General features: G+C 39.4%; 1 protein-coding gene across 1 annotated transcript in view; it reads right to left on the minus strand.

Annotated features, from left to right (window-relative positions):
• The window catches only part of CDC73 (cell division cycle 73), a 101,583-nt gene that overhangs the window by 49,825 nt on the left and 25,499 nt on the right, over nucleotides 1-26,259 (minus strand). Inside the window, exon 10 of the mRNA XM_030226376.2 lies at nucleotides 20,966-21,030. Coding sequence (XP_030082236.1) covers nucleotides 20,966-21,030 — 65 coding nt within the window. The remainder of the gene's footprint in view (nucleotides 1-20,965; nucleotides 21,031-26,259) is intronic.

Genomic DNA, 26,259 nt, shown 5'->3' on the forward strand with positions numbered 1-26,259 from the left:
GCATCCAAGTACTGTTTTCTTACACAGTTTGTTGCAAAGCTTTCAAAAACAAAAGGGAATCATTTTGTATGATGAAATATGCAATTACAGAATGAACGCTCTACATTCTTTTCTCTGAATGTTTTACTGTTTTCTAGCTTGTGTTTAAGCTATTTGCTCACTCTACTAGAATATAAAAACAGTTCATGTTAAAAATAGTGCAATAATTAATTATATCATTAAAAGCTTGGAAAAGTTCTCTCACTTCCTTTCCCCGTACAGCAAGGAAAAAAAAGAATTTTTCATTAGCAATAGCATACAAACTTGTAGCTAAAAACTCCAGCATGTCTGCAATGCAGTAAAAAAAAGAATATAACTATTCATTGAATACAGAAGCACAAGAGTTGTATAATACTTGCTTGAAATGTTTTTACTTCTCTGTATGTCTGCTTCAGGTTGAAAACAAATATAAAAAGTCATAATGGCTCAAAAGTTATGATGGGAGAAAAAAAATCGTGACATCATCAGCACGATTATTATGGCAAAGAAAAATCTTAGAAAAGCTGGCCTGGTAACAAAACCCAGAAATTGGAATTCCATCATTTCACCCTATTTATTTAACTTTCAGCTTAATAAAGCTTTACACATTGATACTATAGGACCAAAATGAAGTCCCACAAAAAAAAAATTGTTCTTGAACAACAGAACTGTTCCTTTCACATCTCCAATTAAATCAGTGGTATGAGATATTTGCATATCCCACACCAATTGAATTAAGAATGCAAAATGTGCAACTACAGCTTTTGGTGTAGTAGAACTCATCCCATCCCCAGTCACTGAGAGATATTCCATGGGTAAAGTTTGCAGTTGTTCTAAATTTTAAAAATTACATGTCAAGGTACTTCCAAGCATCAGTGGTTTTTCTGAGAGAAAATTCAGTGCCCACTAAGATCTTCACTTAAATTTATAAACTTAAATTATGGGATGGCAGTGATCTAGAAGAGATGAGACAGACTGCTTTTCCGGTTAACCTTACTAGAACAGCAATTTAGAATCTGCTTTTCTTTGCAGTGCAGTAATATTAAACGTGTCAGTCCTCATTTACAAAATATTTTCAGAATATATCAACATGTTAAGACATGCATTAAGTGTCTCCAAGCCCAGGCTAAATCAAGCACTGGAGGGGAGGGAAGCACCTAAAGGCCATTACTTTAGACTGCCTCCCTCTTCCCACTTATTTTCCTGATATGTTAACACAGTCCCTAATCACACATCAATCTAAAATACCTACATAATCCCACAGGGCAAGAAAACCTTTTCCCTTGAACGAATGCTCATTGCAATGCATGGAAACTTCCTAGGAAGAAATGAAAGGGAGAGGGAAGATGCTAATATAGGAGTTACTACTTCTTCAATTTGTGCTTTTGGAAAGAACAGACTTGTAACTGATTTGCAAAAACATCACTTGTTGTTGCCATATTCTCCCAATTTTAGATGCTATTTCTCAATCCCTCTTTTGCTGTCAAATAGCACAAATAAGCAAATATTGGACAATCACTCTGTTACACTGTGAGAACTGCACCTCTCAGTGAAGAGCATTATTGTCCTTTTCATTTCAGATTGTCCTTCCAAAGCAGGATGTGACTCGGGGCACAATATCACCCCTTTGCTGAGCACATGTACTGGACATGGCACTGGCTGTTCTCCCTGCAGATCCCATCTCCAGCTAATCCAGCCCTGCCTCCCTTCCCCAGCCAGTCCATGGGCAGCCCCAGGGGAGGAGGGAGGCAGGGAAGCTGAATGGCCAGCTCTGAAATGCTGCACTGTGCAAATGTAGGTCAGCAAGGACAGGACGTGGGCTCTGCTTTGTACCAAGAGTGAAGGCAAAGGTTTTCCAGGGCAGGAGGCTGTGGGAGGGCTCGGGAAAACAACTTGCAGCAAGTCAGTGAAAAAGGAGCTTGAATGTCAGAAAACAGAAGAGTGAAACTAAAAATGCACAGCTGATCAACACCACACAGGTTGGAAACACAGGGCAGGCTCAGTGGCAGGGAAAAGTGTTACAAAGGTGAGGCCAAATGAGAAAGCAGGATCTGGAATTCTGGTCATAAGTGTTCACACTTCTGCACTTAGAGATTTACATATGAGGTAGATCCATTCTTCTAACAAATGCATTCTTCTTCTAACAAACCCATTCTTCTAACCAAGTGTTTCATTTGTGACTGCAGCCCCTGTGTTTTTTTAAAGCCCAAACCAAATCCCAAGTCATGACACCATGGCATGAACAGGAGATCAGTAACTCCACAGAGAGTACTTTACACATAGTACACAAGCAAACCAAGTGCAAAGCAAATGAGATCACTTGTGCCTTGGATTTGTATTTCATCTTCACACAAAGAGTTAAATTCAGCCTCCATTTGTTCCAGCTCAAAAGAAACAGAGCCTGGTACAATATGGTACCTTTCTTTCACAGTTAAAAGACTGCAAAGGAATTTAACTGAATATGGGATATGGATGAACATGACCACGTTGCTTTTCTGATATTGCCATGGCAACAGTTACAAGAGCTCTCTTAAGCATTTAAATCTGACAGTTTTCCTGATAACACTAACTGAATGATAGAAATGATGCATTTTGGTTCATGAGCTAACTGCTCTATAACCACAGGGTACGAACCATACCCTTCACTTTTCTCAAGACTGTGCTTTTGGTCAAAAGGTTCTGACCAAGACAGTAACCTTGAATTACCAGTCAAAAAAAAAAAAAAAAGTTCCCCCAGCTCAGGGAGTACTCATGGCTTAAAGCTTTATGTACTCTCAAAGGTTTCTATGTGAATGCTTAAGTTGAGCTGTGTCCAGGGTGGAGAAGTCAAGGCTGCTAAAAAATCTTTGATGGGATTTTTCTCAAAGGGCTTTCATTAGCCTGGGAAGGCTGGAGGAAAAAACCCACTTTCTGAAGGGTGGAGTGAATTGTTGCTGACCTTCAAGATGTCATTTGCTCAAGAAAAGAGGAGGAGGAAAAAACCCGGTGTTTTTATACAATCTTAATCAGTTTGTAACCACTACACACTTTTTTTAAATAACAAAACACTGCAAGCTGTTCTACCTCCGTGAGGCCAAAGGGCAGTGAGGAATACACAGTGTGCTCCGAGGACAAGGGCATCACAGCAATGCCTCTACCTCCTATTAGCCCATTTAGCTTTAGCTAATAATAAGCGGCATTTCAACTGTTTAATAGGAATATTCTGTGAACCACTCACTCTGATCCCCCAGATGCTCAGTGTGGGCATAATGGAGAAGTCTCTTTTTCTTTACCTCATTAAAAAGTGAAGTGTGTGAAACATGTTTGTCATCCTAACATTTTAAGGATACCAGCTTTGATAATGTCTTGCAATATATTCAACTAAAAAAGATTAAGATACTGAAAACAGTGTGAAATCTTTAAAAATTTCTCAAGATGACAAAAATTTGGATTTCAGAAGAAAAAGCCATGCTTGTAAGGATCTAAGAGAAAAATCTTCTCAACACAAAAAAAAAGTCCTCAGAAGGTAAAGTATTCCCAGTTATTTTGCTGTTAACACTTTAAAAAGTTTTATATTAAATTAAAAATTAAAAACATCCATGCTGTCCTAAAAACCACCAAATCCCTTCACACTCCTGAAAAACCACAACCTCACCACATCTTTTCTTCTGGAAAGGCCAAGTGCTCCCACATCTCAGTCAGGCTCAAAGTTTATAACGAGAAAAACCAACTATCACAAGAAATCCTTTGTTAATAAAATACCAGACAAGACACTGAAGAAAACTAAAACCTTCCTCACTGCCTTTCCTAAATATTTAACATAGCCTGCATAAGAACTATTTTGAGAATAAGAATAACCAACAATCTTGCAGGTTTCATTCAGGATTTGTGTCACTGTCATCGCTTTCAAAAGAAGCATCAATTTACGTCACATTTTAAACCTGTTTTGCTCTAACATACAGGTTGATACAAGATGACAAAACAAAAAAAGAAACACTGGAAAGTACCATCTGTGACTCAGTCAAAAATTTACTGCTGCTACTTAATGCAAATGCCAGTCCCTTTATAGGCATTCTTCCCAAGTCCACCTAGACATGGATTTTTGGTGCCATAAAAATTCAACTCCATTATCCAGCCTTCTGAACGAAGAGAACTCTTTTCCCATTGCATCACCATTAACTAATCTAAAATGTTGTCTTTTATTGACTGGTTTTTAGTGCAGAAAAGGATAACATTTTTATGTCCCAAAAATATAAAGAAATGAGACAATTCAGAGGTGCTCTTAATGTTACTGAAGACTCTAAAATAAAGGTAAATAACTCACATATAGCTGAGGGAACAACTGACACCTCTATTGCTCAAAAAGCCAATTAAAAAGCTTATGCTGTACCCACAGTGAGGTATACCAAAGGGAAAAAGCAAAAACCAGCCAAAATCCAGCAAACCCCAAGAAATCACCTTATTCTTATATAGATGTATCTTCAACAGTAAAGCATTTTCAATAATACCTCTGTTTATGCCATGACAAAATTCTGTCTTCCAAATCTGAAATGATTTTTAAAACCGGATGTAGCAGTTTGCTTTTATTATTTGATCAAATTTTACATGATATAACTGTTTTGAAAGTTATCCAGATTAATTGAGAAACCAAATCTTTTCCATGAATTCTCAAAATGGTAAAAAAAAAATAGGCAAGAATGATAATCACAATTCTTTTACTCTAAAAAATTAAAAATTTTTCTGAGTTAGAAGCTGTAGTCACTACTGCCTACTATCCAGCTGTGAAATATCCCCTTTTAAAAAAGCAGGCAAATCTGCTTGCTCCATCCATCAAGGGCATGATTATTTTTTTTTCTAACCAAAATTTAGCTGAGAAATGGATGCTGCAAACAACTTCAGATATCCAGCTTTCATTAATGTTAATAAAGGAATGACAGCCCTGTGACAATAGTTTGGAGGCACTAAGCCTGAATGAAATATAATGCTGTCCTAGTCATTACCACGTGCACTGCCTGGATCCCTCAAACATTTTAATTTTCTTTTTTCCCTTCCACCATTTCCATATTTTCTACTAGAAGAAGTTAAGTAATTTGAATGATTTATTGTCCAAATTTCATGCTAGCAGGGCGGAATGGAAAAACTAGAATAAACTACACAATGACATTTCTTCCCTACCCATCCTCCTATTCATTAAAAAAACTTACACCCATGAGCACACTTTTGTTAAGTAGCATCTCCTGCACACATTCCATCAGTTGAGAATTTTATGAAACACTACTTGGGTTTTGCCTTTGAGACTTCTTATGACAACCAGTCAAGTATTATGTTTTACTTCTTCCAATTCTGTAAGAAATAAACACCTATGAACCCTGTATTATTTTTTTTTTCATTGTAAGTATTTTACATGGAATACAGTGGTTTTTCCCCCATTTTTTATCACTATATTCTCCTGGACTTATAGTATTAGCACCTGAAGCACTAACATACTCCTTGAATTCATCAGACCCTGATTTACCCATGGAACAAATAAATCATAGCATGTTCATGACACAACAGATGCTCAGGAGCATTAAGTGTTGTTTCTTTTTTCTCACAATAATGGAATTGCAGCAAGCACTCCGTGCTGACATATCCTGGCTAGAACACAGCAAAGTTCTTCTGCTCCAGTTCCAAGTGCAGCCATTTCAGCACACACAGATAGAATCCAGGTTAAATGTATGATAAATTGCAGTTGGACAATGCTGACACTGTGAAAGGATGCACACTTCTTCCACAGCTGGGCAACCTGTTCCAGTGCCCCACCACCTTCATAGGGAAGAATTTCTTCCTGACATTTAACTGAAATCTGAATCTCCCCTCTTAGTTTATTTAAACTGTTCTCCCTTTTCCTATCACTGTGTGCCCTTGTCCAAAGACATTCTCCCTCTTTGAGGAAGGCTGCAATGGGGTCCCCCCAGAGCCCTCTCCTCTGCAGCTCTCAGCCTGTCCTGGAGCAGAGCAGCTCCAGCCCCACAAGCACCTTCAGGGCCTGCTCTGGACCTGCTCTAAGAGTCCCAGCATGTCTGTCCTGTGCAGGGCACTGCAGAGCTGGATGAGCACTGCACAGGGGGTCTCACGAGGGAACAATCCCCTCCCTTCACTTCTGGCCACCCTGCTTTTGACACAGCCCAGGATTCAGCTCACTTTCTGGGCTGTCAGTGCACACTGGTGGCTCATGCCCAGCTTTTGATCCCCCACAACCCCCAAGCCTTCCCTGCAGTCCTTCTCCCAGGCTGGGACTGCCCTAACCCAGGTGCACCTTGCTGAACCTCACTGGGTTCACATGGACCTTCCAACTCCTCATCATGTTCAGCTGTGTAACCCAAGGTGCTGGACAAGTTCCTTTTGGTTTTTTTGGTGACACTTTAAGACTTGGGCAAAAATAGCTTTACATATTTGCTGAACATATTTCACACTGGCTTTGTCAGTTACTTGAAGTGAAAAATGATGACAATGAGATTTGTTGCCATAGGAAAAAAAAAAAAAAAAAAGGCTGCCTCCCACCACAGCCACCTAAAACATTTGGCATTTCATTTGTTTCAGTGGCCAATACAGATAAGAATGTGTTTGTCCCTGGATTTTAAGAAGTAAAAAAAAAAAAAAAATTCCAACTGTTAATAAAGCTTTCTTTTTTTGTTGTCCTATTTCTCTTTTACATCTCTCTTCACAGCTAGAGGTTTTCTCAAGTTATCAGAGATGCTGTAACCCACTAGAAGCAAGTCTTTGCAAGATGCAATATGAAAAACGAAGCATTTTCTATACAAACCCCATAACAATCTCCCTCCTCACCCAAACACCTCAAAAACACATTAAACATTCATTCCCAGAGAAATTTCTAACTAGTCCTTCTAAACAAGTGAACACTACCTCCCTAAAAACCAATGACTCCCAGAGATGACACCAACCTCTTTCTAATAAATACCAAACTACAGTTTCTATAGAAATAGAATTTTTCTATAGAATTTTCTATAGAACATTTTCAAAGCTTACTAATAAGATTTAGTCCTTTAGAGAATTGATCATATACTGCAGAGCAACTCTTTACTTAACAGTGGCATCAGATGATATTAGACCAAACCAAAATTATTTGTTTTTAAAAAACCAGTAAGTATAAATAAATGTTGATTAGGACCTGTTATTACCAATACTCCCTCCCTAAGCAGTTGGTAAAATTTAGCCAACAAGTCACAATTCAACTATAGGGATTTGTAACCTAGGACTGTACCATCCTCCACACATGCAGAATGGGAGCAGAAATGATCAGTACATTTATTCTGCTGCTGCTAACTGCATTAAATGGAAATTATTTTTAAAACCCAGTAGAAATCCTTTAGAATAATGGACAGTAATTACAAACTTTGTAAGTTGTGACACTTGAGTAAGTATTGCACAGTACATCTCTTTCTATTAAACAGGGAGATAAAAGATGCAAAACCCACAAACTCATACTTCAGGGGAAATACACAGGCAGGACAAGCACTTAAAAGACAAAATATTCTGCCCTAAAGAGCTTATGTAAGTAAATAAGTGGACAAATTTTAAGTGGTAGGCTTCAATTCATCAGTTTAAGTACTGGAAATGAGTGGTTTTTCTTCTGTAATGATAATTGAGGTAAAGTGTGAAAGCACTGACTATGTCCAAAAATAAACAGCCTATTAAGCATCCACAGCAATTTAATTTCCTATTCCTTTCTCAGCTTAAACACCCCAAACATAAAACTGAAAGCAAAACAAATTACCCTTGTGCTTGCCAACCAAAATAAACCCCAAAGTTAAAAATACCTTTACAATTTTTAACTCTCTCTCTATATACACACAGAACAAGTGCATTATGGAAAACTTAGAAGGTACTGAATTTACTGCTGGATGTCCATGAGATCAAGAGGATCCTGAACTGTGCCTTGTGCAGGCTCTGCAGGTTAGTTAATAAATGCTGACATGGCTCTGTATAACCCAGCCATTAGTGCCTGCAGGAAGAGCAGCAAGTGAATTTTCTTTGTGGCCCTGGTGCAGATCACAGCTGTAATCCCATGTAGGCTACACACAGCACTAGGGAATGGGATCCCAGCAAGCAGAGGAGTAGCAATCATGTATGACAGCCTGGGGAAGCTGCTCCCAAAATTAATGGGAGAACAAAGATCTGAAGGCTTATCAAGATTGAAGGAAAGGTGACAAGTCAAAACATATTAATTTAAATGCACTGAATTCCCGTGTGAGTTTTCCAATGCAGAAGTAAATTGGCCTTCGCTCACTGTAAAGCAAGGAAATCAAACTATATACAGCTCACTAAATTAATTTTATTCCTAAAGACATCACCAGCCAATGGCAATTTAATGCATTATAACTTATGAATGTTGATGTTGAACACTTTGGTAATTTGCTTTAATTTGCTTGAGTGCCTTGATCTAGATATAGCCTTAAGGAAAACTTGTATGTTGCCATTTTAGATTGCATCATCCATTGTATTAAGGAGAAAAGGTTATTTGTGAATGGCAGAACTATGAAGTACTTGCTTCAACAGGAAAACACAGATCATTATTGAAGCCTCTTAACTTCCTAATGACTTCCAGCCATGCTCAGGTGGCAGCAGCTCCACCCTGCAAAGTCCTGATGTGTTTCATTACAAATGAAATATGAATTAAGATTTTAACCCATTGAAACAAATCCTGCTTTGGGGAGTTCAGGAGCTACAACAGAAATCTGGGAGGAATTTCCACAAAGTCTTCAAGCCCCTGAAGGGCACTGACTAACAGGGACACCAAGGCTACCAGGAAGAACCACGGTCATGTTTCAGACACAGGGAGGGCTTTTAACACCCCAAAGTTTTACACAGTTTTGGGGTTTTTATTTGTATTTTGTGTGAGCACAAAGGCACCTCCAGAAACCTATTTATTTGTCACAAAATCCCCAAACAAGCCTGGAATCCAGGAGGATCCAGAGATGAGAAAGGAAGTAACTTGTCATTTAAAATGATTTAATAGCTCCCAGGTCAGCACCAGGCTAGAGGGTACCACAGAGAGATGAGACTTCAGGGATTAAGAATCAGTTCATTCCAGGAAAAGAATTCTGTGCATTCTGCTAGAAAGCACACAGGGTCCACCATGAGTTTCTCCTACAAGAGCTTGGTCATAAGGAGTAAGCCAGACTGCAGCCAGGGGTTTATCAACAGAAACGAAAAATACTAGAATATTAAGCAAAAGAACTGAAAACTAACTAAACTACATAAAATAAACTGAGATATAAAGTAAGAAAATTCTGAGTTTTAAACATATAAAAGTGAAAAACAAGGAAGTAAAAAGCAAATAAAATTCACAGTAACACCAAAATTTATCCTGAAGCGTTAACAGATTCGCTACAAATCAGTGTTGGAGAAAATGAACTACTAATACATAAACCCAGAATATATCTTTATTTTTCCAGCAAGATAATGTCAAAGAGCACATGAAATGTATTACAGAAAGGTATAAAAGCCTTTCTGCTATTTAACCAGAAGCAAAACATTCCCTCCCACCCCCATTATCTTCAGACTTGCCAGAAAAGCTCATGCTACTTCCTTCACCCCCGAGAAAATAAAACATCTGCCCACCCCATCAGCTTTTAATCTTCTTATGGACAGAATTAATTTAGCTTCCTTCTGGGGAATGTGATGGGAGAGAAAACTGGCCAAGTCTATTTGAGCCAAGTCAGTCTTTTGTTTAAAGGAGAAAAAAGAAAAAGGGAGGGGAGGAGAGAGGAAAAAACCATAAGCTGTGAGCACTCTTTAGCTATGCCATATTTATTAAGTATCAGTGCATTCCTATGCATTTTACCATAATTTAAATATGACTTCACTAAAGAAATACCACTTTACTCAACATATGGCAGAAAGTCCCTGAAGCATGCCAAAGATTAAATATCAGGTTAATCAATCACTTCCATTCCACTTAGGAGAAGCATCAGAAGAAGTTATATTATTTCCTTAAAGGTATGATTTTTTTTCATAACTGAAAACTTTCACAAATATTAGTATACTAACATTAGGAACACTATCCTAGTGTTGAACTTTAATCCACTCTGGATCTTAACCTGGAGGATGCTGAGTATTTATTACCTTTTATATTCTATTTCTGTCAGCTCCATATAAAGGAGTAATAAAATAATAGTTGAAAATATTTTCTGTGTGCTACAAATTTCCACCTATAAAATGTTCCCTGCATATGGATTACTGTTATGGTACTCATTCTTTAAAATTATCTAATACCCACATTGATATTTGAAAGGCTTACAATTCAGTGTTTGGCATTACAAGCCACGTGCAGGCAGCTTTCCAGAGAAGAAAATAAAAGGACATTAAGAGTCTTGCTGAGCCCTGCCAGGGGAAGGAATATAAGAGACATATTGAATCTGTGGTTCTGTTGTGCAGTACAATACCACACAAATGCAAGCTACCCATATTAAATATTTAGCTCACCTTAGGTGAGCAAACTGCCTGATTAGGCACTTGCATTATTCTGAATGGGAACTGTAACAAACCAGCAAACACAGTTTTCCAAAAGATTTCAGCTATGAACAAGAAAGTTGATTTACTTATTAAAACTTCACCTCTGAAATCTGAGCCAGCTATAAACCTACCTTTTAAAATCAGATGTAACATCCAGGCAATTCAGAGTCTCTTTAGATTTTAATTTCTAATGCAGCATTAGAAACCATTTAGGATTTTAATATGTATTTTACTACTTTAATCTGCATTTCACCTGCTGTTCATGTCCAGATATTTTTGGAAGCTTTTTCTTGACATAATTATACATGTGAAAGCTACTATAAAAATCATTATTTGCTACAGCACACATCATCACCCTAAAACAGAATGGCTTTTATAGACCCAGATGAGGTAGCTGCCTATGTTCTGTATATGATAATATAGTCTATGTATTATTAGCTACAAAATATTTGTCTTAAGACATTATTAAGCCCTCTCCATCCACAGGTCTTTTGTTAGTTAGCAACCATGATAAAACACAATTAATCAGGCAGGTTATCTGCTTTAATGATGACTGCTTTCCATTTTTATTTTGGTTATCTGTAAACCTGTTTGCCTGATTTACCCAAAGGTAACTGGGAAGTGGGGCTGATGGATAGTGCTGCATAATAGCAGCAACCCTCAAGTCTCCTCTGCTAAAACAAAAGCAGGGTTGGTTTTTTCCCCACCTCAGCAAACAGAGCTCTTCACAGTCTGCTCCAGTAACACTCCCTCCCTTCTCCCACAGTATGGTTCCAAACTACCTCCCAATTTCAATAAAACCTGGAGAAAAGTTATTGCCTTTGTCAACTTTTATGAAAATTGCTGGCCAGGGAAATTAAACCCTCGAATTACTGCTCCCAGGGAGTGAAAGGCAGGCAGTGCTTTCTCAGTGTCTCCTCAAAACAGCAGCACCAAGCCACCCAAAACCACCCATCTGTAACTCAGCAGCTGCACTTCCCTCCCTCCAGGCCAAGGGAGGGCACGAGGAGACACCCAACTCACTTGAAGAAATCTAGAATTTTTTAACAATATTCTAAATTAGAAGTACTATGAATTTACAGGCAGTAGACTGACAGTTAACTACAAGCAAACTTATCACATCACTACATCACTTTGCTTAGTCACACCAAGTTTTCCTTCGCACTTGAACTGAATTTTAAAAGCATATCTGTTGCTCATGCACAAAACTGACTCATATATCTTCATGGAGAGACAGAAAGGAAGAGATTTAAATTCCAAAAATACATCCTAAATTTCTTAAAGCAGCAAAAAAGCAGCAAACCAGCTGAATAGTTGGACTTCCTAAACCTTAATGTGCCAAATGCAATGGAAATGTAAGATGAAATAAAAACATGTTTTGTTAATATTCATGTTGTATAAAGTCTAAGTAACAGTTTTATAGGTGTGAGGAACAAGTTAGTGGGAATTACATTTCACAAAGTATTACCTGAATTGATATTATAATGTGGTTAATATTAAGATAATAATTTATGTTATCAAGTGGTTAATTTTGTTACAACAGCCTAGTTGTGAAATTGGTTTTCATGAGGACAGCATGGTTTGGTGTGCTGCAGTGTGGGTTCATGAGTTTGCCTTGGACAGACTGTTGCTAGCCAAACTTCTGAGATACAACCTGAAAGGAGGAGAACTTCATCCAATGAGGCCCCTGATAACCACAGTGATGGAACCACACTGGTGCCAAAAAAGTGACATGGGGTGAGACTATGTAACAGCAAAAGTAAATTTGCATAAAGCTAATGCAATATCAGGGGGATAAAAGGTGAAGACACCATTTTGAGCACAAGCCTCTGGCATTTTGTCACACTCCCAGCACTGTCCCTTTTGCTTTGCTGATTTTTTTTGTTCTCAATGAAACTTTTGTAACTCATTCCCACTTGGGGTCTGGGTCATTTATAACAATAGGCCAGCTAATTAAATGATGTATTTGTAAAAAAAACAATTGTTCTCATAGTTACTTATAAATTTCTTTCAATTTACCAACTGCCTTAGATAAATTTGACATTTTAAGTACATTGGACATACCTCCATTATTCAAAACAGTTAAGTGCTACAGATGCATAGATCCAAGGTTAGCCTTTTACATTTTAAAAGAAAATAAAAATGTTTGTCTCTCCAAGAAATTTGCATTCAGGTTACACATTTATTGATTCACAAAGGTAAGGAAGTAGATTTATTTTTACCTGATCACCTTCTTCAGTGTTAAATATTTGCATGAGGCTCGTGTTACTTAGAAAAATCCCAAACCAAAAATCCCCAGAAAATCCCACAAGCCTTTTGGGAACAAAGAGGGCCAACAGAGGAAGTGGTGAATGAGAATTAAACCATCAATGCATCATTCAGTGCCTGCCTACATGCACTTGCATACACACACATCTCACCTCAGCTCCCTCAGCTTAGCTGAGTTTGAGATGAATAAAGAGCCAGGACCCACCCTTGCAGCAGCAGCAATGTGAGTGGTGTCAGCACTAGCACATTGCTCAGTGCAAGCACAAATCCAGCTCCAGATGGCAGCCCAGCAGCCCACAGTCACAGGTACATTCCAGGAGGAATGAGCACTGCTGCCCCCATGCCAGGTGAGTGAGCCATAACTAATGCAGAGTTCATTATGTGGCCTTTACAGTCATTCACCTAACAAGAAAGCCTGACTGAACAGGCTTATCCAGAGCCACCAGGAGCAAACCTGAGTAAATCAGGACTTTGCCTACAGACATCCTAAAAGGGAGGACATGGATTCAACAGCAACAGTGTGGCTGCATAAAGGACACAGGCAGATTAACACCTGGATTTAGATGGAACACTAAAATCTCACACATTTCAAGACCTAAATATAGTAACTCTTAGTCCATTTCTTTCTTAAATGGTGCAAGAATGAGCTGCCAAAAAAGCTTAAAAATCTGTTCTATTTTGCTATTCTAACTTGATCTTCTCATTGGTTCTGTTGCACTACCTGGAAATAGTGCCCAAAGACATCACTTATAATCCATCCCCCAAAGGACCAAGAACCAGAGCTCTTGCCTCAGCATTCCATCAACATTTGCATAGAGGGCAACAGTAAGGACTAAGCACAGAATGTACAAAAATAATTATGAACAAATCCTAAAGGAGAGTGTGCTCTAGCTTAACTAAGTAGAAGTAGATGGCATGAGTGAGATGTACATGAGCCTGGGCTCTAGGCAGTTCCTATGGATATTGCTAAGGTAACAAGCTACCCTACTTTCCAAGCTCAGAAGAAGGTATGACTGTGACACTAAGTTAGATATAAGCAAGTACTCCAAGTAGAAAAAGCAGAAAACTTGTTTCACAAAGAATGAATTCTACCTTACTCTATGACAAGCAAACAACTAAGCAGCAAAGTGCCACAGGGCCTAATGACAATGGTAATCTCCAAAACTGACCAGAGAAGGAAATCTTGACTCAGTTCTCACATCAGTTACATGAATTACTCAGATGATGGTTAAATTCTTTAATTATACTCCTGATTTAGTTACTGTATTACGAAATGCAAAGTGTGCTAGAAACCTTCAAAGTTTTCTTAAAACTCTAATTGCAAGACAAGAGGGTGGCTACCCATAACCTGCAGGGAGAAGGAGGTATGTTAAAGTGAATTACTTTTTGATACCCCATCTCACACATGCTCATTTCTACTGGGTCTGCAAGACCTTTACACCATCTTCAGTAGGTGGGAATAAATTACAACCCTACCTATCAGCAGAGCTGTTTCTTCCCCAGAACTGTCAGGTGAAGATGCAGCTCTTAGACGTCCATGAGATGTTTGGAGATAATTTGTAGAAGGAAAGGTATTGACCCAGTTGTTTAAAATAAGCTTGTGCAGTGCACGATGTCTGATTGCTCAGAACTCTTAGGACAAAGTTTAAAAATCTGTAGCTCAGGTTCAGTTGGTAGCACTGAGCAGCACCCTATAAAACTTTGATTACACACAAACCCAAAACCCTGAGAAACACAAACTAATCTGAGCAGAATCCTACACAGGACTCAAGTAAAGGTGGACATCCAACCCAAAGAGCACAAATGAAGTGTGCTAGGCAGTTTTAGTTGGAGCTAGGTTTCCAAATGAGAGTGACTCCTGAAACATTTATAAAGGATCCCAGTCCTAGTGCACAGTGTGCATGACAGATGAGTTTCTCAGGGGATACCCCTAGGGCTGGCTAAGACACTCCTGTCATGCAGCTTTGGATCAAGACAGGTCTAGGAGGTCATCTCAGAGCTCATACCAAGCATGCCTGAGGCTCTCAAGCCTTTTTAAGTAAAGCTTCCTGGATGTGTAAAGCTCTCATTGAATGTATTCTCAGAAATGCTTTGGGTTCCCCTGTCTGGCACTCCTCCAATCCAACCTCTCAGGACCTGCCAGCCGTGCCAGGAGCACACAGGGCACTGCCACAGCTGAGCTGCACACACAGCAGTGACCCAGGCACTGGATCAGGGGCAAAGCTGCACAGCTCCAGGTCCTGCTCCCTCTTGTTCAGCAGCACACTGGTGCCACACAGCAATGCCTACCTTCCTGAGCCATGACTGATTAAACAACATCCCTGTCTTTAGCCAAATTTGCATTTCTTAGCCCCAACATAAAAGAAAAGCTATTAGAGGGAACAAACCAGGCAGTTCTATTGTGCAATGCAGTACAACAGTCAGATATCTTGGCACAGATGTACACAACTTACAATCCCTAAGAAAACGAGAGCACCATTGTTCAACCTAACACGTTTTCTTGAAAGCCGCCTTTTTATGTGATTTTTCTTGGTCTGTATCAGCTTCACTATTTACACTAAAACTCTTTAAGGGAAAGCAATTTAATATTTGAAACACAACTGAGGCAATGAAATGCCAACCACTGAAACTGTTGTGTGGGCCTTAAATATAAAATACAGTAATAGATCTTGGTTGTATTTTATCCACTCTCATTAGAGTAACACAGACACACAAAGCCTTCTTGTCTGCTACCCCAGAGCAGTGTTAGGTTGCTAGCAAGCTGTTCAGGAGAAACATCCATTTCTCCAGCTAAAAGATTTTTTGAGTTCATGGTCGTGTCCTGGCCCTTAACCCTAATGGACCAAGGACCTCATGGGTCTGTCTGGATTAGTAACAGAGCAGTATACTTATGGTGAAAATGATTTACAAACTCAATAAAAACAAGTATCTACCTCAAGTATCATCTAGGAAAAACATCTGCCCTCCATGCAAATGTACGTAGCCTTATGATTTTATATTATTACTGTTTTCCTCACCTCCTCTTGCTGGTTAAAAACTGAATAGGATGCACAGAGAGAATTCACAGAATGCTGCTCAGCCTGCAGAGGGGAGTGGGGGTGTAGGCAGGCTGCTGTTGCACTCACATGGGGAATAATGACCACCTTATGCACAGGCTGCACAAAAATTATGTGGCACTTCAGAGCCTGTTTCAAACATTTCAAAGAGTCCATTGTTTTGCTGAATCCTCCCTCAATCCCACTGTTCCCCAACATTTTAATGAGATTAGGACATGACACAGAAAACTGCTGATGTGGATAAGATGGTATCTCTCTTTCATCTCTAATATTAAAGATGTATTAAGTTTTTATTTCTTTTTAAAAGCATTATTTATCTGAACATTGAGAGACAAAATCCAACTCCACCATATGCTTCTTGGCACTGAAGCACAAATTCCTCATCATCAATTACAGGATCCTGTGGATTTACCTCCTCACACAGAAGCATATCAATTTTCCTAAGTCTTTTATATAAAACACATGCACACACCATGTTAATTGTTTCTGCCCCAACCACTTCCTCTCCAGTGGCTCAGTCTGTACAGTGCCATAATTCAGTTTGTTTATTCTACACACTATTCCTTTAAAGATACACTAGAGGTGGTTAAACAAACTCTCAGTTAAAAAAACTACAGAGGTTATACCCAACTCAAAGATTTTGAGGGCAATAACAGTAAAATCCTTTGATTAATTAATTGCCCAAATCTGATACTGACTGAAAAATGCTGTTGACCTTAGGGGTGCTGAACAAGTCCCCAGTTCTTCTGAAATTAGACCTGCTTGTACTGTGGTTTACATAGGGACTCCTTTTTAATTACTTGGTTTCTGCTAGGATTATGAAATGTATTTGTTGTAACTGAAATGTAGTGCATTTTCTTTAATTATTGATATTCTCATATGTTTACTCGGGGCACTTTACCCAGAGACTGCTGTAAAGCCTGGCAGCATACAATGCTAAGAGGGATGTTACTTTTGTCAGGTTGGAGGAAAAACTCAGAAGCATTGAAAATTTACATAGAATTTCTTACTTACAAAGTTTAAATACACCACAGAAATTTGCATTTGAGTTTGTTCTAACTGAAGTGCCTCCAGTGAAGTCCTCACTAGCTGTACTGATCATCCTGGTGTAGCTGCAGACTCCCTGGGAAGGCCATCAGCTCAGTCCTACAGCAGCTCTTGCACCTGCCTGTTCACTGAACAGGAAGAGGAAGATGCCAACACTAGCTCTGCCTGCTTAGGAGTGCAGATGATCACTGACACATTCCACTGCTAGCAGCAAAAACCAAAGACAAAAGAAGCTCCCAAGCTTCAGCAGCCCTGAATGCTAAAAGAAACCCCAAGTAGAAAACAGGAGATTTTTCCAGCAAACAAAATAATTGCTACAAGGGCCCATGGTAGTGCTATGCAGTTCTTGTTCACTTGGACACAAGTTTCAGCTGAATCCTGAATCACAGCTCCTGACCAGCCAGGGCACTCAGAACTCAGAAGAAATCACCCTACAGAACTCCACAGCCTTTCATGCTATTTCTTTCTTTCATATTAAAGCCAGGAGAGCCCAAGGATAAAGGCACAAAGATGAGTAAAATCAGCATCACCATGACTATTAGTGTAATGGATAAACAAATATTATTTGCAAGTGCACACAGTCAATACAAAGGATGCCCTCAGCTTGGAAGAGTTTGGCTTTATCAGGTGCTCACAGCAAGCATTATCAGGTGCTCACAGTACAGGCAACTTGTTCCTATCCTGCCCTAGGTGCAGCTAACTGGTCTGTTCTGATCTTTCCATCTTGAGCTACACTAGCAGTGCAATGTTCCACATATCCTAGTTACAGAAATGAATAGTCCAAAACTCCATTTCATTGTATGTAAAAAGTGAGAGCCACCTTCTAGGCTTCCAGCAGATGACATTGGCCTCCAAGCTAACATTACCCTTCAGAACAGCAGGAGGCTAAAGCCCCAAACATGTCAAATTTACACAAGTAACAAACAATCTTCAGAATATCAGCTTAAGCATCACCTCACACCCTGTGTGGTACAGAAATACAAACACACTTCTCTTCCAAAGATTGATCCACTTCAAACACCAAACCTGGATAAAAAACAGAAGTTGTTCTGCTACACAGGGGATTATGCTTGGAAGTGAAGCCTGCAGGGAGACCTGCAGGTTTTTCAAAGTCATGCTGAATAGTTTGCTACCTGAACTGCTGGGGAACCAGCAGCAAGAGCTACCACCACTAGCTTACTTACTAATTCTCCAAAACATCATCAATCCAGGCAAACAGAAGGTGCCACAGGTATTCAAATAAAGAAAAAATATTTTTTAAAAATCTTTCTGAGGAAAATGCCTTGCTATAAACAATTCCAGGTCCAGAATAATGAGATCATGCCTTCACAATAAAAATTCAATAAATAAGTCAGTTCTTCCTAAGAGGTAGTGTGCCAATCAAGCAAAAACCCTGTTACAGGGAAGAACTGCCAGCAGCACAAGTTATTTTAGCTGACATTACTTCAGAAAAAGCCCACCATCCACCATCTGCTCTGGCACCAATTCTGAAAGCTAAGAAAGTTTCCAACATCACTGATGAAAAGAAAGCAGTCAAGATGAAGAAGTTTTTGTTTTGCTGTTAAAAAGAACAAGCATCTAGGACAGCTCACATTTCAGCAAGAACAAACACAAAACAAATTTTGCACATTTCATTAAAATCATTTACAAAGAATTACAGCAAGGCAGAGTGCAAGTGTAGGGAATATAACACAAACCAAAAAAAACCTTTCACAAATTTTGTATAAGAAGCAGGTGGGCAACTCCCAACAGTGGATCACTTTACACTGGAGGTAAGAACTGGAAGTTTTAAGGGAATCTGACCACACTCCAGAAATACATTAATGGAAGCAAACACCACAGGAAAAATGGAGGAGCCATCATGTCAAGGAGAACAATGGTATAAAAAAGAAGCTTTCAAACGTGAGCATCCATCTGGAATTTAGAGGTCTTAAGTTTGAAGAGAACCTCTAACCAAGAGCTACCTAGAACTCTAAATTCCTTTGAAATGCTGGATGAGCTCCTATAGGAATTATACCAACACTATGAGGACAGCAATGAGATCATGCAGGTGAATGAATTCCAATGCTATCCTCCATATTCCTGTCATTTAGCCAATGAGTATAATGTACTTCCCATTAAACGCCTAGGGGAAGCAATCCCTTTCCCATTTCCTCTCTAATTTTGTCTAGGATAAAAAAATAAAAACTAACAACAACAAAAAAATCTTGAGTAAAAGCAAAATATGAAACTTGCTAAGTTTCACAGTTTTATAGCTTCATGGCAAGAGATTAACTATTCTCCAAAAAAATATGATCTGACATTAAAGGTTTGAACTGAGTGGTCCATCACTATGACAAAGTTTAGACAAAACAGATGAACATATTTAACAGATTTATTTCTCCCCCATCTGAAACACAAAGCCAGGATGTCACTGGAATTTATGAATGAGCTAAATATTGAGGGCACCTTTTTAATAGTCTGGAAAATAATGCTCCAAAAATCCCTCACCAGTTCTTTCTTAAACAAAAGCTGAGTAACAGATGGAGTTTTAATATTTCTCATGACACCAGATGATGCTTTATGTGCAGTCGTGCACTCTTAAACAATTATTTCAAAAAATTCTGGTTTATGTTTAAAAAAGGTTTACTTGTCATTTAATATCTATTATATTTTCTTCCTAAATGGAAGAAACCAACAAGGACAGTTTAACAACCTCAAAACCCTAGGCAGTATGCTCAATGCATGAGGTAGGATTCCTAGAACATAAAAACTTACTTATTTTATGATTTTTAAAAAACCATATAATTTTTAGAGTTAATGTGCATCCCTTCACTTTTACAGATTTTACACTTATAAGCTTAAAACATTTCAACATTCCTGCTTTACTATAATCTTGCTTTTCTCTTCCCTCTTTCTTTTTCCTCCCCACAGAGCAATTTAACCAGAACCTATTTATTAACCCATTTTAAATCCCTACCCCTTGAAGCAGGTATGATATCCCATGGAAACCTGGGTTTGGTACAACACTACTTTAGATCCTCATAAAGCAGCCCAAAATTCATGCAAAGTTCGAGAACAAACCTTCAGACATAATAGATTATTTTTTCTTCATCCAATCAATTTCTGAATTCCTCTAGAAATTACGCTATTTACTGCTAAGTAGATTCTTTCATAAAATATTCCCTTCCATTTTCTTTTACATTGTCCTAAGTCACAAGGAGTTGGGAATGAAAGATTTGGGAAAGGACTTCTATCAAACAAAAAAACCTTTGAATGTTTTTCTGAAATTTCTCCTTAAGATCCTATTTTATGTTCAAATGAGAAGAGCAAACTGGAAGTAGTGCATGGTTTAGGAGAGTATTTAGTGCTGTCTATTCATCACATTTACACAGGTATGCAGCTGGCAAACACCTTAATGAGGGCAGCAGTTTTCTAGCATCTGTCATACTTGTCATCAGATCAAAATAGCATTTATCTGAGAGCATTCAACCCACTTGCACAAAAGCAGACCAACATTGGCCAAAGAAAGAAAAGGCAATCTGTTTGAGGGTCCCTCTTTCTCATCTGTGAAAGCTTCAATTCCCACTGACAGCATTGTACAGCCATACAAGTCCATCTCACCAGGCTAGACAGCTTTAACAGTAATGCTGAGGTCTAAGTCCTCCACCAGCAAAAAAAATTACTTTATTAAATGCAGAGTGGGAAACAGAGCAACACTCCAAAACCTGGGTTCATACTTCAGTTTTCTAAGTATAGTTTTATCACTTTTGATTATGATCACTTATGTCTTTTCCAGACACGCCTAAGGTCAGCAAAAACCTGGCTAAGTATAACAGAAAAAGGCTGCACCTCAAGAAGCCTTCCCAGCACACCTTTCTACTGCAGACAAATAAATTCCTGGGGCACAGAACATGCAGACCAAACAAAACACATTTTGCCTTTTCATAGACAAGAATTTTCACCAACTATTACTTAGTCTAAGTGACCTTCCAGAGCCCAGGCCAGGAGGACAAGCTGTCTCTATCTCCAAACATATATTGTATCTCTGTTTGCAATCATGTCCATAAAACATATTTGAGCCAAGCCTTCCCACTCACCGTCACAGACTTCAGAGTCATCCCGTGGTAGGTGCCCATGGTGTCAATCTTGAAGCCTTCCGTTTCTGCCAAGAGAAAGAAGCTTCTGTAAATCCTTGTGAACACAGCAGTGTCTTGTCTAAATGGACATGACTGAATCTCTCTGGAGTTCTTTTGTCAAAGAACACATCCTGCTGGAGTGCTGGTTTAGCTTCTGTTCCCAGTACAAAACCTGGTTGTCATTAGGAAATCTGCCTTCTTTAGCCAGAGGTCAGTTTGATATTGCTGCTTTCCCTAACCATTTAACATTCTTATACTTGAATTAGTACAGAAAGCTACTATGCCCTTATTTGCTAATTATCAGAATTGGTTTATTTGCTACCTGAGTAGCTTATAAACAGTACTTTTCCTGCTGCATGGAATAATGGGAAGCACTTCAGAGAAAGGCTATAAACCTAAATCTTTGTGAGAATACGTTACAACTCGCATGTGGTCTCAGAAATTCTCCTCACTACAAGACTGAGAAGCCCCATTCATATTCCCAGAATACATTATAATGCAATGTACTCAACCTGTATTAATGGAAAAATACACCTAAGAAACCCATTTACATGCCAACTAGAAAAGTGTGGCCATTTTACTTGATACACTCACTTCTGGAGTGCTGAAGAGTAACACTGTCATTGTCATATGATACAGAGGACAGAATCTGCATAAATGCACAATACCAGACTAAAGGTTATAAAAAGGGGCGTTCTTGGGGTGGGTTTTTTTAATTAGTTTTAATTAGATGGAATTTATGCTAAGTGCCAGAAGCCTGCAACTGCCCAATGACTAAACCTGCTGTCAGCAGCCTATTTGCTTTTTAATACTCCTTCCCTGTCCCCCTGTTCTCAGTGATTTAAGATCAAAGTAAGCTCCTGAATAGGGCCACCAGGACTCACAAGGAAAACCATTTTCCTTTGGTAAATTCCCTAGCCTCATGCATCTACCATCAACTGATCCCATCACACAACCATCCAAAAATTTCTACCTCAAATGTCATGGTAGTCACCACTCAAACCATGATAAACAAGCATTTGTCTGGATCTAAGCAATTCTGGGCTATTTCAGTTAGACTTGGGTAAAGGTAATTGATACTGTGCAGAAACAGCTACTTGGAACTGGTATATTTTGTCATTTCTTGCACCCCCTTCATTTTGTGCACCAGCCCAAAATCATGATAGACAAAGAAATAAGGCAGAACCAAAGCATGGCTCCTACCCGAATCTAAAAAAAGTCCAAGAAAAATATTGAATTTTCAAAACTGTTAGAGCTTCTTGCTCTCATCACGAGTAAATTAACTTAAACTGAAACCCAGACAACCTTGAAAGCAATTCACATGATGTGGGAAGCATCTGTGCCTGCTCATCCTTTCTTCCTTAGATGGGGAAGATCATCAGGCACTCAAAGGAAAGGAGGCCAAAAAGTTTCCCAGATTTAAGAACTCTCCAGTGCCTATAAAAAGATACTGCAGAGTTTGGAACTTATCATACTCCTCTCACCACAGAGACAGCTATCTATTTATTGAACAGTTTGGGCTTTCACCTTTTCCCCCTCACTCCCTCAGTTATGTCAGACCTGCCACCACTACCAAGTCAAGACGCCCCATGTCACTGACCATGTTTTGTTTTACAGTCCCCTCAGTTCCAGCTCTTCCTCAGCTTCACTCCTCAAGGCTACCCCTCCCTTTCTGCCAGATTAACATTTCTGATCTACAGATAGAATTCTGAGAAAGTAAAATGCAGGTACAGACACACATGAATACAGTCCTTCCTACTAAAAACAAAACAAACAAAAAAAAAGCAGTCAATTTATACAGCCTCCCTATATAAATTGATACTGCCTCCCTATAGAAACTGATAGGCATTCCCATCTTTCCCCTCAACCCCAAGCTATAACTATGCCTTGAGTCTTGAGTCTTAGCTCAGAGGTCACACCACTGAACTTGAATGGTCAAGATGTGACTGCACAAACACTTCCATGTAGAACAGGCTGCTCTGTGACTATATAGGTCACTGCTGCAGGGCAGGGAGCATGTTAATATTTCAGGTGGTGCCTAGAGCCTTGTAGAATACTTGGTAGAGCTCCCTAAGTTGAAGGGATGTTTTTGCTGACTTGGAGTAATGTAAATCAGAGGTGTCTAATGTAGGCTGACAGTTGTTTGTGAATTTCAGAACATCACCACCAGAAGAGCCTTTGTCCTTTCCAGACTAACCTATTATGGGTTCCTCATGCCTGTGACACAGAGCATTTCCAACTATTTTAGTAGATATTCTTTGCAAAGAATACAGATACCCCATAGGAAGACCAGCACAGCACCATGCTCTGTTGTGCCTGGCCTGCTGTGGCTTCTTTCCTCTCAGCACAAATCCTGACTTTCTAATTATCTCTCTATGTTTGTTCCCTGTCTCCATCAGCAGTGCAAAGGGAACAAAGGCCCACAGAGCCAGCAGCACAGTCAGAAACTAAATCAAAGGGGAGAGAGGCACCTGGCAGGGAAAAAAAAAATCTCTGCTCAACTGCCACTGGTTTCATACTTTGCAAAAGTCTTCTCAAGTCTCTCATAAAATCTGTCCTGGTTCATTTAATGAGCCACGGGAGGCACAAACCACAAAACTGGCACTCATCAGCTTCCTGCTCCCAGCCTTGTCCTGACCCTGCCTTCTAGCAGAAGTCAGTAACTTGGTTGAAGAGCCACTTGTGGCCTCCAGCAAACCCCAGTTCCCTGCATGATCCATGTTCCCAGCAGCTACACAGGGGCCCCAGTACTATTTAGAAGCTACTCAGGTAGCAAATAAAACAGTTCTGATAATTAGCAAATGATGGCACAGTAGCTTTGTTCACTAATTCAAATCTAAGACATGGTCAGTGTAGGTACCCGCCCACATTCCTGCTAACAGTTACTGCAGCCTCTACCAGAGCTACTGCAGGGCCCATGCTCTGCTGCCTGCACTAGGGTGGGACCAGAGAAGAAACCACCACCCACACTGCCCACCAGCTCTCCAGCTTCCTGCCTCAAACTCTCCAGCAACTGGTGCAGTAGAGTTCAGCATCTCCAGCTTCTTGAGGGGGATAGCAACCCCCCTGAAGCAGGAACAGCAGTGACACATTTGTCAGAACACAGCTTTATTGATTGAATCCTCTCACACACACCATGTGGTATTGTACCTGTCAGCCAATCACTTCTCTTACAGAAATAAACACTGCCAGAAGCACGAGCCCTGCCCCTGGCATGTCTGTACCATTTCTTTAGGTCTCAGTAGTTTGGGCACATCCAGCAGCACCCTCAGCTCCACTCACTGTGCACAGCCTGGGCAAAGCAGGAAACAAATGTTTCCAGGTCAGGGACTCCACACTTCCAGCTTCATTCTCACTTCAAAAATTGCTGAGGGTGTCAGCCAGGTTAATGCTGTAAAAGATATTCAAGGACCAGGCTATTCTCCAAGGCCAGGCTCTGACCCTGACACAGCTGCTCAAAAGCAGACCTGGCACACAAGAGGAACCAGGGCCCACAGGGAAGAGGAGCAGAAGAGAGAGACCCCGGGCCATGCCCCCAGCACTCAGCAGCACAAACGCTGTGCCACGCCCTCCAGGAACACAAAAGCTTCTCCTCCCCCTCCCAAAGCAGCTCCAACCTGCGCTGCTGAGTCATGCACCAGCAGTGAGCTGACATGGTAATACTTGGCTAAGAATTAGTTTATAACTCCTGCTTCAAAATCCCAGCTTCACTTGGTAATAGAAGCAGTTAAAATGATAAACCATCGACTAAGAAAAGGGTATTTCAGAGAAAAGAGCCTCATAAATAAAGGTACCATGATGCTAAGACTTTGGACCCTTGTTTTTAAGCTTGGAATTAGATTCAGAACAACTATTAAAAAACTTATTGAGGGTCTTGTATACACTGGGAATTTTCAATATGATTACTACAAAGTTGTGACACACATTTCCTTTAGGCAAAGAGCAGTCCATATTAAATGCTTCAATCACAGGTCTAACACTAAGGACTAAAGAAAGCAAGCAAAGCCCCACAATAATTTTGTCATGAAAAACTATACTGCAGCCTTTTGTCTGCCAAATAGAATCAATTTTAGAAATATATGCATTGTTAAAAACACCAACATCAACACGCCTTAAAACTACATCTTGAGATGTAAACACAGTAACTAGAACTGAATAAACAACTCTAATGCCTTAAAAACATAACCTATCACCACAGGTTTTTTTCTTTTTCAGTCACTGCACGTATTATGGTCACAGTTTCTCAGTACCAGTTTACCAAGACTGGTAAAAGAACCATAAGCATTTCCTGTGTAGTTTATTACAAGTTACCTTTCTAGCATCCCCATGCATCAGTCTGAGTGCCTTTCCTTATTTAAAATAATTAGACCTGGAAATGAAAATAGGCACCCTAATGCATCAGCTTTTTGGACTGATGATATTCTGAATGAGCATCTGGGAGAATGTTCTGTTTCCTTGCATATAATATTAATGCTCAGGGTGCCTTGCAATTGCTTAAAGCCACTGCTCCACATCCATCTAGGTCACCCTGCACTTTGATTCTGCACCTTCTGCACCTCCAGTCATCCAATCCAGCTACAAACTTGAGCTCTGATACATTACCAAAAGAATAAAAGCTTGAAAAAGACTCAGCAATTTCTGGAAGGAAGTCAAGGGAAAGAAAAACAGAACAAAGCAGCATGTCTCAGACACTGAAGAGCTCAAGTTAAAGCCTTGGTTTGAATTGTGGATGAATAAGACTGAATAACCACTTCTTTTTTCAGCTGTATACTCTTCAAGCCCCAGATAGCAACACTCTGCATACTGCCTGGAAATGATTCACTACCCCACTTCACAGCCCCAGTAATTTAATCCCTGACACCAAATGTCACTCTGAATGAGAGTTTACTGAGTACTCCTTTACAGTACTGTATCCTAACCAGTAAGCTTCACATCTGAATTTCCAAGCTACACTGATTACTTTACAAATTCTCTGTACAGTTCATATATAACAGCTCTGTAATAATCTTACCAGTAATTAACACCACCATCTTCAGTTTCTCACAGCAATTTTTGTGTGTTGTAAAAGCAATTTATGTGTATTTTCCAGCACAGAAGTGAATGTGCAGTGCTAGAAGTTTTTAAACTAGTTGGTCACACCAAGGCAGAAAATACACAAAGATCACATTCTTTTTCCAAATGTGCATCTCTTGCACATACTTCTGTTAGGGAAAAAAAAAGAATCATATGAATCTTAAAGTGAATGCAATAAATTA

Source organism: Serinus canaria, chromosome 8 (genome assembly GCF_022539315.1).
Source record: "Serinus canaria isolate serCan28SL12 chromosome 8, serCan2020, whole genome shotgun sequence".
Classification (NCBI taxonomy): domain Eukaryota; kingdom Metazoa; phylum Chordata; class Aves; order Passeriformes; family Fringillidae; genus Serinus; species Serinus canaria.